Genomic DNA, 12710 nt, shown 5'->3' on the forward strand with positions numbered 1-12710 from the left:
TGTTCCTCCCTGATGACCAACACAAAGAAGCAAAAAGGAACTTTGGCAGCGTTTCTGATCACCTGTGTTTTACGAAGGTTGCAAATCATGACAATGAAGAACAATTTCAGCTTTAAACGGCAAGGGTTACTGACCTGGACTGGAGATATACTTAGTGGAAGGAATGACTGCTCCAAGAATACCTATTTTCCTGCCTCTTATTTCCGTCACTACAGACTTGACAAGATTGTATTCCTTCAAGTAGGAGTCGTTTGAAAAATCCGTGTGGGTTCCCACAACTGTGACATGGGACTCCTTCATTTTTCTTAGAAAAGGAGCAAGGTTCTTTGGTCCATCATCAAATTCGTGATTCCCTAGACACTGGAAGTAACGACAAATAGGTTAATGTCACCCCTCTAGGATCGAAAATTTTATATCGGATTTGCTGATAATCCATGCAGACCCCCATACTAAAAGAGGTAGTTTAACATCCTTTTAAATGAACATTAAGAAACATCCGATGGTATATAGGCGAGGTATCGAAAACTAAACGCTACCTAGGAACACCAGAGCATATTACATCAAATTCAGTGTGAGAAATTAAGGGCCATTTGTATCTATTGATTGTTTAACTGCACCGTAGCTGTTAACATTAAAAGCTGGTTAACTAAATTCAGCTTCTCTAAAAAAACCCCGCATACTAGCTTTCATATTAAAACTAAAAATAAAATTTGCAGAAGGGTGAATCAACTGATTACGGATTTCTGCTCTTTATTTCTCAACTATACTTAACAGCAAGAATAAGCACAAAATTATTAGCAAAATAATGCCCGTCCCAATAGCATGAACTCACCACATAGTTGTAACCCATCGAAGACATTACTTCAGATATGACTTCCTGTTTTAGGAGGGTGTAATATGGCGTCCCTTGGAAAAAGTCTCCAGCGTTTATGAATAGTGCATCAGGATCATTCTCTCTAATTTCGTTTACCTGCGATGAAAACAACATGGTTTATAAGCACGTGCAGTTAATATTTTGTTTAATACCTAAACTTTTCGTTTCATATTTAAGTGGACTGTGGAAGAAAACTCAGAAATCTTTGTTTTCGCACGAAGGCTTGGAAACGATTGCGTCGACAGACTAAGTAAATACTAAGTAGCTCCCTATCTTCTCTGGTTCTGGGCAGTAAAAAGATCTGCAGAAATTCAGAGAATTCTCTACTAATGCGTAGCATTCTTATGCCGCTTGTCTTGAGTGTGATTTACTTACAGCTGCATATGGCTTTAAGTAGCGGAAGACGTTGGTTTGTTTTATTCCTTTTAAGTTTTCTTTTTTTTCGTTTCGCAAATGCTATAAATTTATACCATTATAGCGATGAAGTGCCTTAGTACAGATATGGTCCGTTTTCGCTATATTATCATTCATAATTCCAACTTTCTTTCGCGGACTCTTTTTGTTTATTCTTCGGTTTTGCGGGGAGATGTATAAGATTTATATTTTTGATTTTGTCACGTTATTTCTGTGAAAATTGGATTATTTATATTTGTGTTATTTTTTGGTTTTACGAAATTCTGTCGCTTCAAATGTAATCATTTACGCTATTATAACGATTACAGGTGTTACTTCCGCCAAATCTGCATTTATGTATAAATTCAGGGCGTTACACGGTTCGCCATTTCAGCAATTTTTTATCCGTATTTTGACATTTGTTTCTGGACTTTTTTTACAGCAAAGCTTTACTACTGTCGTCTGGCGGTTTGGCGGAGGATGCGGAAGTTAACGTTTCGGCCGGAGGCACACCCCCAGCGACACACCCCTCGAAGTGCATCGCGTGATTCGCTGGGCCTGCTTTCGGCGCTGCTCACAAGGCCTCGATTTAGTCGCTCTGCTCATGTGAGCGGCAGCCGCCGCCGCTGTAGCGGCCGATCAGCTGATCGGCAGCCGACGGCCCCCGCAGCCTCCCATGCATGTGCCACTGGGTCGTCTCGGGGTACGTGACTAGTCTCGTGCCCGGCGAAGAGGAACGCCGCGTTCGCCGTGAATGAACGCCGCGTTCTCCGCGTTCGCGCCGGCGAATGCCGCGTTCGGCCGGCGTCCTTCTGTGAGCGTTGCACGTGACCGAACGGCTCTAAGCCATGGTCGGCAATGCAGCTATATCAAAGGTTAACCAGGAAAAAACACGACTCAACCAGACTAAGCCAAGCTTTTGATTTGCATGTACAAGGTAAGCTGAGCTAGGCCGCAGCCAGTTTTTGTTTATTCTTCGGTTTTGGAGGGAGGTGTATAAGATCCGTGTGTTTGATTTTGTCATATCATTTTTGTGAAAATTTTATTTTTTATATTATTCTTATTTTTTGGTTCTTTGACAATTCTGTCCGACCATTTATTTCCATTTACGCTATTATAACGATTAAAGGTGTTACTTCCACCAAATACGCATTTTTGTGGAAATACAGGGCGTTACACGGTCCTCCCTGTGGGGGTTTTGGGCAAAGAATGCACGCATTAAAACTTACAATGACCTGCCAGGGTCACGCAGTGGCTAAGGCGTTGTTCTGATGAGCTTTAGAACGCTGGTACTTTTCTGAGCCCGGTTTTCAGATGCTGGCGGAAAGCTAAAACGCCAATGTGTTGAGATCACGGGCCCCTAAAGATCCCTAGCTTGTAGTAATTATTACGCCGGAGCCCTTCACTCCGGGGTGCTTCATACCCCAGGTGTAGGGCGCTCAAAACCCTGTAATTAAAGAAGACAGCAAAGTATTTGATGCCCCTTTTAAGTAAATGCCCACAAATGAAACGAAAATAAAAAAAAAATGATTTACTAACCGTGGTTTTCCAGTAGTCCGATGGACATCCTCAATTCCAATTTACTTTAAAGTAACCACGAAAACAAATACAGCTTTGTTTATTTTAAAAGAACTAGCATTTGGTAACTAACTCAGCTCCGCCGCAACCACATAAGACGTTTTTAATCTAAAAACATAGGAAATATCGAAAATCTGTCAGTTTCGCTTAACCATAACGTAATATGGCCAGCAGTGGCGTAATGTGTGCAAGCAATAACAAATCAACTATACGCTCTGCAGAAACGGAAACCAAGGGTAACGCGAGGCTTCCCAAAATCAAGTTCAACACGCAACGAACGAACTCAGAAGTGAGCGGACCCACATCACATCACTTTAATCACATTACCATACACATAAGATGTTTTTTGTCGGGTCGGTTTACTGCACTGCGATGGTACTCGCTAGTGCTTTACTGATACGGGCAATAAATAGCTTCTCCTAAAGTTCAACCTTCGTCATCGTTAGACGGAGGAGTGAATCTTCAGTCTTGCCAAGTCCATGCACCCCTTTCTAACCGTTGGAGCAATCGGATAGACGTCGGATTCACAACACGAGGCACCCAGGTTGGGTTCCGACCACGACAAGCGTTTTATAAAGTGCAGAGCACATTAAGGCCGCGCTTTGTCGTCGTATCTCGCTCGCTGAACCCAAGTAGAGCCACTCGGCTTTCCGTCGTCGCGGCGTAACCCAGACGCTTCGAAAGACAAGCGGTTTATGTAGTCACGTGAAGCGCTGGCGCTTGTCAGACCTCTCCCCTGTGTTTAGCGCAAAGAAAACTGTAGGTACATTTGAGGCGAGATGTACGTAATTAGATGGCAGCGTCCGCGTTCATTTAGTTAGGAACTCTCGTTGGGTTGGTTTCTGCGATAGTAAGCGAAAAAAACGTGGCATATAGGGCAACGCCGGCACGTGCGGGAGGATAAGCAAACGCAAAGACAACAGAACTCCCGCTGGCGCCGTTTCAGGAAGGGGGTGCGTGAGCACTGCGAAGGCGGGAAATTTGAACTGCATTGGGTGGTAGCAGTGAGCGGATAACGGCGCTACTGCCCATTATGGCGAATGACTACTCCGCACTTCCGACAGCTTTCACGTTAAGTGGAACGGCTTTAATTTTTTCTTCGCTTCAACCACGCGCATCATCATCGTCCCATGAAATTGGCTTTCCTTCAGTGCGTTTTTGGTGGACTACAGACGACATCAGTGAGAGGCTGAAAGATTCGGTTTAAAACATAGTTATCAGTGTTTTAAGAGCCCGCTAGCATTCAAGTGATACTATATATAGAAAGGAACTAGAGGGCCCACCATCCACTCGCTCAGTCAAGTTTCTTGGAGGTGGCATTGGTCGACGGTCGCCACTCGCACGAACACGATACCATGGCCTTATAGAGCAATCAAGAGAAGTGGGTGGGCAGCCTTCGCTGCTTCATATGGGACAGAAGAATATGTTGTTGAGCAAGTTAGTACTCCGCTATGAAGCACATTACAGCTTATCATGCGTGCCTTCTATGTTTTCGTCGACGTTCGCACCGTAATTGGCTTCATAAGTGATTCATATGTTTTATTTAAAATCTCTATGATTAAGGCGAAAGCCTTAGGCATCTCATCACACGCAAAACTGCTCGTACCTGTCGTCGACATCGGTCACAAAACTAATGGTACCAAAATGGCCGTGGTTGTAAAGGGAAAACAAATTGCGTTCGCGTGGGATTTCAACATGGGTCGCCAGGGTAGCTCTTGCCCTAACCAGAGCTCTAACGCGATACCCGGCAGGACTGGCGCAAGGATTAGCCTGATGCGGGCGCCGTGGCAGGTGCACGTGGCGCCACGGGCCTAGGCCGAGTACACGCGGAGGAGAGCCCTGAATGTGGGGAAACTGCAGTGTAAAGTGCGGCCAGTCTGCCCGTCGGCGCATTGCTCTAAGCATGGTTGTTACCCCACGTTTCAGCATACAAGTGTTTTGTTTCCCCACAATGACACGCGCACGATGGAAATTTAGGAAGCCTTCTTGATAAAAAAGAATTCTGACACGGGCATTAGCTCGCCCTCGGTGTCACTGCTGGATATTGAAGTTGCTTATCTCAACAGTACTGGAGCTTCAGTGTTGTGGAGAGTGTGTCTGCCACGTACTCTACGTCACGGCTGTGGTTAGTGCGCCGGCTAAACTCTTTATATGTTTTCCTTCTTTTCAATAAAACTTCAGTTGTTTGTAACGCTCGTGTTGTGTACACCTCTCTCGTCCCGTTTAGTTGCCGCTGGTTAATCATTACGACTGTATACCAACTAGCCGGGTTTTCGACCTTGTTGCTATACTATAGGCGGCACCTGCGCTGTGCGTGGCCTCGACAGCAGGCGTCGGGCAACCAGATGGCGCAGCGCTTTGTTTTGGCCACCTCTCTCGCGGCAAATAAACTTGCGGTCATGGCTGCACGTAATGCCGATGGTGGTACACCCTAGCGGTGTAATCAAGAAACTCCAGGTGAACGCTCCCCTACGACCAGCAGTGAGCCTTGCTTGTTGCCCGAACGGCGCGAGCTACACCGACCAGGTTCCGCTTCTCCGTCACAAGCCACTCCGGAACTTCTTTCGGCGACCCGCTGCCAGAACCAACGTTGTTTGCTGTAGAGCTACTTTGAATGACGACACTTCATGTGCTGTGGGGATATCAGGCTCTAGATTTTGCATTGCTGCTTTCATGAACACGAAATACGGATTTGGGTTAAATATGGACAACGAAAAATTCAACGGCAATGGGCATTTACTAACAAGGCAAACGGCACTATTATTTTCGTGGTGGGTGTGTAAACACTTGGGAATTCCCCCGCTGCTAGTACATGCGCTGTTACGGGGTAATGCTGCATCAGAAAATGTCTGTAACTCATGGTCCAAACAGAGAGAGAAAGAATAAACATCTTTAATTTATAGCCTAATGGTGCAGGATGTTGAGAGCACCGGGGGTCGTACGTACTGGTCGTATGAGAGATGGGGATTGCTGGCACTCCCAGACCAGATGGTACAGGGTGCCTGGCTGAGGGCAAAAGTGGCAGGAACTATAATATTGAGTGAGGTAAACAGGTTACGCGACAGACTGATTACGCGACACATGAGTGTCGACAGAGAAAGAGGAGGAGCGAACTTTATTTGCACAGAAATTACTTTATTTCTGAACCCGTGGCGATGGGGGTCTTCCTAGTCCAGAATACCATGGGCGGTTGCTGCCTGGCGGGCCCTTTCAACTAGCCGATGCTGATAATCGTGCCAGGGCTGGCTAGAATGCCTTCCCACTGCTTATGGTTGGGGTAGGGGAGGGGGGTGAAGGAAGGAGTATAGGAGCACGCTCAGATCAAGTGGTAGAGTGTGCAGTACTTGCAGGTGACGGAGTTGTAGGGACGGGGGATGGCGTGGGGGGAGTGCCGCGTGGCATCTGTTGGTTAGTAGGCGGCTGTAGGTGGTGGCTTCTTCCTTAGCGTGTCGTTGGGCTGGAGTAGAGTGCGTCGACTAAGGCGATAGTTTCGGGGATACATTTGTATGTTTGAGGCATAGGACGGTACTCTTCTGACGGTGACGGCGGAGTGCTAGAGTGGATCGCCCAGTAGATATGCGCGCAGGGCAGCAGCATGAGCCACCTCATTTCCATCCAGATACTCATGTCCCGGGGTCCAGAGAATTTAAAGGGTAGGCGGCTAGGGAGCGATTGTAGGACGCGTAGCACTAGGGGTTCAATGTTGCCGGTGGCGTAATGCAGCATGGAAATCCGTGACAGTGCTGAGAAAGTCTTGAGCTGTAGTGGCTGCTAGGGCTATGACGATGTCTTCTCTGGTTGTGGAGCCTTTGCCGATTACTGCTGCGGAAATCAGTTCATTTTCTCGGTGGTTTACGGTGGCAACCGCTAAGTCTGGGTTACTGTGATATTTGACTGTGTCAACGTAGCGGATGTCTTAAAGCTTATCTCGAAGCACCTTGCGAAGAATTCTGATGCGTGCGTGTCGGCGACCTTGATTATGAACCGGGTGCATATAATTGCGGATTGCGGCGATGGAGATATAAGTGCGGTGTTCCAATGGCGGCGGTTGCAGGTGTCAGGAAGTTGGTAGCTGAGGCGTCGAACACGACTGCATAATTACGGTGAAATTTATCTTAGTCGATGGTATAGGTTGATTCGCGCATACAAAAAACACCTATGATTTTAGCAACAACAACGTTAATAGCATATATTACTACAGACAAACCCATCCCCAAATATTACAAAAAGGGGCTCTCAGCCCCTCTGGTCCTTCATGCCATCAGCTGATAAATGCCCTGTGCAAAAATAGCGCAATAAAAAAAGTGCACCTAAGTATTTTTATATTATTTGGTAGTGCAAGAAGGTTATAAGGAGCATTGTGAAGAAAAATGCACTCACTTTCGTTACAATTCGAGCCACTCCACCGACGCATTTTTTCCTTTTTTTGTCCTTATCAAAACACGTCCCTCCAAATTTGTTGCTTTCTTCCAAATGAGCGTGAACGTCGTTAGTGTGGATAATTGTAAGCTTGAAGTCGCTATTGCCGGCGGCCCAGCAAATTAAGGAGCAAAAAACTGAGAGCCACATTCCTGCATGTGCGAAAAGCTTCTGGCTTTTTCGATGGCAGTTCATTCTCCGAGGCCCAAGTCTTCTGCTTCCGGCAGTTACCTAGAACTTAGGGGGGAAAAAACAAAGACTATAGAAAAATACAAAAGCTCGTAAATTAATTTTAGCCTATAGATGCCAATTTACCCGTGAAATATACAACACAATTAATTTATGTTGAACATACCATGAAAATATATAATTGCAGAGAAGATTATTCAATTATGCAATGTTACAATTCAGTCTCCACATTCGTAATATCGCCTTGGCCGATTAGGTTCTCGTATCAGCATTTGCCTTCCAATTCTTCGTCAATTAAGAAATAAAAGTCGCCACCTACGGAACGTTAGGTGCCCTTAAAAATTCTGCTTAAAACGGGGCCATAATGAGAAACAACAAATCTGTTTTATTTAAAGATTTGGTGTTCTACAGCAGCCCTACAGCTTGTCTGGCATAAATAAGGCTTTATTCACTGAGAAATAAATATTTTCAGCCAAAATATATATTCTCCCGCTAAATCATGCGTTTCATAGCGTCAGCGATGATATATTCAGCAAACGGAGCTAAAACAAATGTTAGTATGTTGAGGCGGCTGCGAGCGAAAAAAATGCATTGCGTGGCCTTGTTGGCTGTCGGCCTTTGTATATATGGCAGGACGATACCTCTCAAGCACAGTAGTCCGCCCTTATACTCTGCTTTTGATCGGTATTGTACCCGGCTTACTTTTGCTACGATTTTTGGTAATCGTTCGTAAAATATTTGGAATGCTGGACAAGCAGGGCCATGTTTGTATTGATGTCGCTTATGCCATTTGGCCAGAGTCTTGTCAGACAAGTACAACGCGTTCACCGGCTGTGCGCTTCGTCCGTGCAGGCCGTATGCACAGGTACTTTTAGGTTTACGTGTTCATTCGTAACTTCCATTGTTCACCCCACCATTTTTGCTGCTATAAAAAGAATATGCACTAAATGTGACCACAAATATCTCGTTCTGAAAGCTTATAATCCATGTTTATTTGTGTTAGATTTTTTTGGCGTCAGCGGTTCACGACGATCTGTCCATATTACGTCATAACTTCAGTGCGGAAAAGTTGTTACGGTGTTGCTATTCTTTGTTTTCGTCATTATACAGTGTATTTGAGTGAATTTTGCGTTAAAAGTGATAGCGTTATTCTAAAGAGCAATATTCGAATGAACCAATCTTGCATTTTGTCTTCATGGCCCATTTAAGAATGACTTGTACATTGACTGTGACTATTTTATCCCTATTTGTGATGACATTGCCTTGCTTATCCTTAAGTGCATACATCTGATTTTTCCCCACGTTTGCCGGGACATACAGGATAATGCCGAACGAGACAGTAGTTCAGAGGAGATAGACATCCCACCAGTAACGACCGAAGAAGTAAGGAAGGCTTTGAAAGAAATGAAAGGGGGCAAAGCACCTGGTGAGGATCAGATAACAGCAGACTTCTAGAAGGATGGCGGGCAAACTGTACTTGAAGAACTGGCAAACCTGTATACGCAATGCCTAATGACCGCAATGGTACCGGAATCTCGGAAGAAAGCGAACATCATCCTAATCCATAAGAAAGGCGACATGAAGGACTTGAAAAATTATAGGCCAATCAGCTTACTGTCAGTCGTCTACAAGGTATTTACCAAGGCAATCGCTAACCGAATCTCTGCAACCTTAGATTTCAGTCAACCTAAAGAACAAGCAGGGTTCCGTAAAGGTTATTCAACAATGGACCATATTCACACGATCAATCAGGTGATAGAAAAGTGCGCTGAGTATACTGAACCCCTATATATAGCCTTCATAGACTATGAGAAAGCATTTGACTTGGTCGAAACCCTAGCAGTCATTCAGGCATTACGGAACCAGGGGGTAGGTGAGCATTATGTAAGAATACTAGAGGATATCTACAATGGATCTACAGCTACCATCATCCTCCATAGGGAGAGCAGTAAAATACCTATAAGGAAGGGTGTTAGACAAGGAGACACAATCTCTCCAATGTTATTCACAGCATGCTTACAAGAAGTATTCAGAACGTTGGATTGGGAACAGGTGGTAGTAAGGGATAGTGGAGAATACCTCAGTAACCTCAGATTTGCTGATGACGTTGCCTTGCTAAGTAACTCGTGGGACGAATTGCAAAGCATGCTTTCCGCACTGGGCGAACAGAGTAGAACCGTGGGACTGAAAATTAATATGCAGAAAACTAAAGTAAGGATCAATAACTTCGGTACAGCACAGCAGTTTGAGATAGGTGGCGAGGCAGTGGAAGTGGTAAGCGAATATATCTACTTAGGCCAAGTTGTGACCCCAGATCCCAACCATGAGGCAGAGATAATTAGAAGGATCAGAATGGGGTTGGGTGCATATGGCAGACATTCTCAGATAATGAATAGCAGCCTACCATTGTCGCTGAAGAAGAAAGTGTATGACAGCTGCATCTTACCGGTACTCACCTACGGGGCAGAAACATGGAGGCTCACTAAGAGGGTTCAACTTAAATTGAGAACGACTCAGCGGGCAATGGAGCGGAAAATGATAGGTGTAACATTAAGGGACAAGAAGAGAGCGGAATGGGTCAGGGAGCAAACTGATGTTAAAGACATACTAGTAGAAATTAAGAAGAAATGGACGTGGGCAGGGCATGTAATGCGAAGGCAAGATAACCGCTGGTCATTAAGGGTAACAGAGTGGATCCCTAGAGTAGGCAAGCGTTGCAGGGGGCGGCAGAAAGTTAGATGGGCAGATGAGATCAAGACGTTTGCGGGGATAAATTGGTCACAGTTGGCACAGCACCGAGATAATTGGAGAGAGAGAGAGAATAAACTTTATTTAATGAGACGAGTCAAGCGGGCGGTTTCCTCAGTTCAGGACCCCGTTGGACCGTCCAGCCGCCTCAGCTCGGTGGATCAGCCGAAGCTGCTCTTCGAGGCTAGAGCTGGCCAGCACTTCCTCCCACTGCTCAATCGAGGGATTAGATATCGGGGAAAGTGAGGGGTTAAGCTGGCACTCCCACACCATGTGATACAAGGTGCAGGGCGCGTTGCAGAATTGGCACTGTGGGTAGTATATTGTTGGCCAGAATAAGTGGAGTTTGGTCGGGTGGGGGAACGTGTTGGTTTGGAGGAGACGCCAGGAGCGCTCCTCTGCCTTGCTGAGGGAGGGGTGGCCAGCGGGTAGCATAAGTCTGGTGAGCCTGTAGAATTGGGTCACCTCCTGGTATGACGTTACAGGGATCGCGCCCTGCACTGGGCGTAGGTAGGCTGGTGGTGGTGGTGATGGTGATGGTGGTGATGTACCAAACATCTGTGGCTTTTAGGGCGCAGCCCTCTATCAGCCGTTACGCGGGATTCGCAGCGGAAGTATTCGCCTGACCAAATGACCGAACGCAGCAGAGTCGGCTGAAAGAAAAAGGAGAAGAGTGTCGGCGAAGGGTGAGGAGGAGGGCGGCACGTGCGACTATGGTACTCTCTTTGACTCCCCAACGAGGGTTCACCAGGGCGTGCGGAGGTTGCTGGCACGTGTCCAGGGCTGCGCACACACCATGGTGGCCCTGCGGGTGTTCCACGGGATGGCGTCCTCCGTAGTCATCTATGCATTTCCTTTGGTGCAACTCAAGCTGCGTCGGTGGGAGGAGCTGGAGTTGGATCAGCGCTGGGCTATCCGTCTTTGCGTGAACCTTCCGAGCACATCTCCGGTGGCGGCGACGTACACAGAGGCAGGCTCCTGGCCTATCCAGATGCGGGCCCTGCAGGTGGGGCTCCACCACATCCACCGCCTGCAGGGCACATCGGACGGCACGGCACTTCTCCAGCGCTACCGCAGCCGGCCCAACTCTTGGATGGGCATGCTGCTCAGTACCTACGAGAGCGATATCGCGTTGCCGCAGTGGCCCCGTATGGAGCCACCACCCCCGGGTGCGGGGCAGGCTATACGAATCACCACCACATTGCCAGGGGTCCGTAGCAAAAGGTCCACTCCACCCCAGGCCATCTACCAAGAGGTGGCCGCCGTGCTGCAGGACGACGATGCCGGACTTCTGCAGGTATACACGGATGGCTCCCTGCAACAGTCGACGGGCAGCGCAGGAGGCACCTGCACGGCCCTGGAACTTGGCACCAGCCAGGTGTGCAGCCTGCCCTTCGCGGCCTCATCTACTCACACAGAGCTGGCTGGACTCCACTTGGCCGCGGACCTTCTTCTACAGCAGGGGACCCAGGTCCGAGGAGCCATCATCCTGACTGACTCACGGTCTGCCCTCCTCCGTCTTCTGCGAGCTGCCGACCAGCCAGGCAGCTCCAGCGGCTACGTAGAGCGGCCGCTGGCGGCCAAGCTTCATGCGGTGGAGGCGCAGGGGAGTCCACTGCGACTTCACTGGCTGCCATCGCACGCGGACATCATGGGCAACGAGGTAGAACTGGCAAAGGGTGCTGCTCGTCAGGCATGAGTCCCAGCCTCCCGGGACGTGGTGCCATTCGACGCTGCAAGGACTATCCTGGCCCGGTAGTGGAGGCCCTGCATCCAGATCCCCGAGTGGTCAGTGGTCGAATCCCACGGGCCCTGCCTGGACGCATCAGCAGAGATGCCCAGTCGTTCCTGCTTCGCCAGCGGCTTAATTGCTGCAACATGGTAGCCCGCCTGCACCACCAAAGCCGCCGGGCATCCCCAACCTGCGCCTACTGCCCAGAGCCCGAGACGCTCGAGCACTTACTGTGCTCTTGCCACCAGCATGACACAACGAGGGAGGAACTCCGGGCCGTCCTCCAGCGACCCGGTGCACCAAGCCACAAGCTGGAAGACTTCCTGTTCCTAACGGGCCCAGACGCCTTCCGACAGGAGGTCTTCCAGCACCTCCTCAACTTCCTAGTTTTGACATGACTAGTGCATCGTTTGTAGCCGTCGAGCCTTGAACGAGACGAACGCTACAAAGACTGTCCCCCCCACTCACCTCCTTCTTCCCTCTCTTTCTGTTTTCCTATCTTTTGAGCCACCCCCCCCCCCCCCCCGTTCCCTTTCCTGGACTGTGTTGTATGAAGGTAAACTACCCGTTGAGTTCAACATCCCCAGTACTTTTCTCTTCCCTGCTTTCTTAATAAATCACCGCCTCCACCGCCCTCACGCTGGTTGCATGCGTCACCACCAAAGAGCGCCTTCCCTGTCGAACCCTTAGCCAGAAGCTTCCCGTGGCCGCTAATACAAACCGCTTGACATTTCGGCGGGAGGTGCAAACATAATTTGCAGCAACACCCTCGGTGGC

At 48.1% G+C, this 12710-nt stretch overlaps 1 protein-coding gene across 1 annotated transcript in view; it reads right to left on the reverse strand.

Annotated features, from left to right (window-relative positions):
* LOC144168545 (5'-nucleotidase-like) overlaps positions 1–11044 on the reverse strand; it is a 29200-nt gene extending 18156 nt beyond the window's left edge. The window contains exon 1 of the mRNA XM_077697504.1: positions 10997–11044. Coding sequence (XP_077553630.1) covers positions 10997–11044 — 48 coding nt within the window. The remainder of the gene's footprint in view (positions 1–10996) is intronic.
* Between the last annotated feature and the right edge of the window lie 1666 nt (positions 11045–12710).

The sequence above is a fragment of the Haemaphysalis longicornis genome, unplaced genomic scaffold, assembly GCF_048455015.1.
Source record: "Haemaphysalis longicornis isolate Haplotype H1 unplaced genomic scaffold, Haemaphysalis longicornis Haplotype H1 scaffold_2, whole genome shotgun sequence".
NCBI classification, from domain to species: Eukaryota; Metazoa; Arthropoda; class Arachnida; order Ixodida; family Ixodidae; genus Haemaphysalis; species Haemaphysalis longicornis.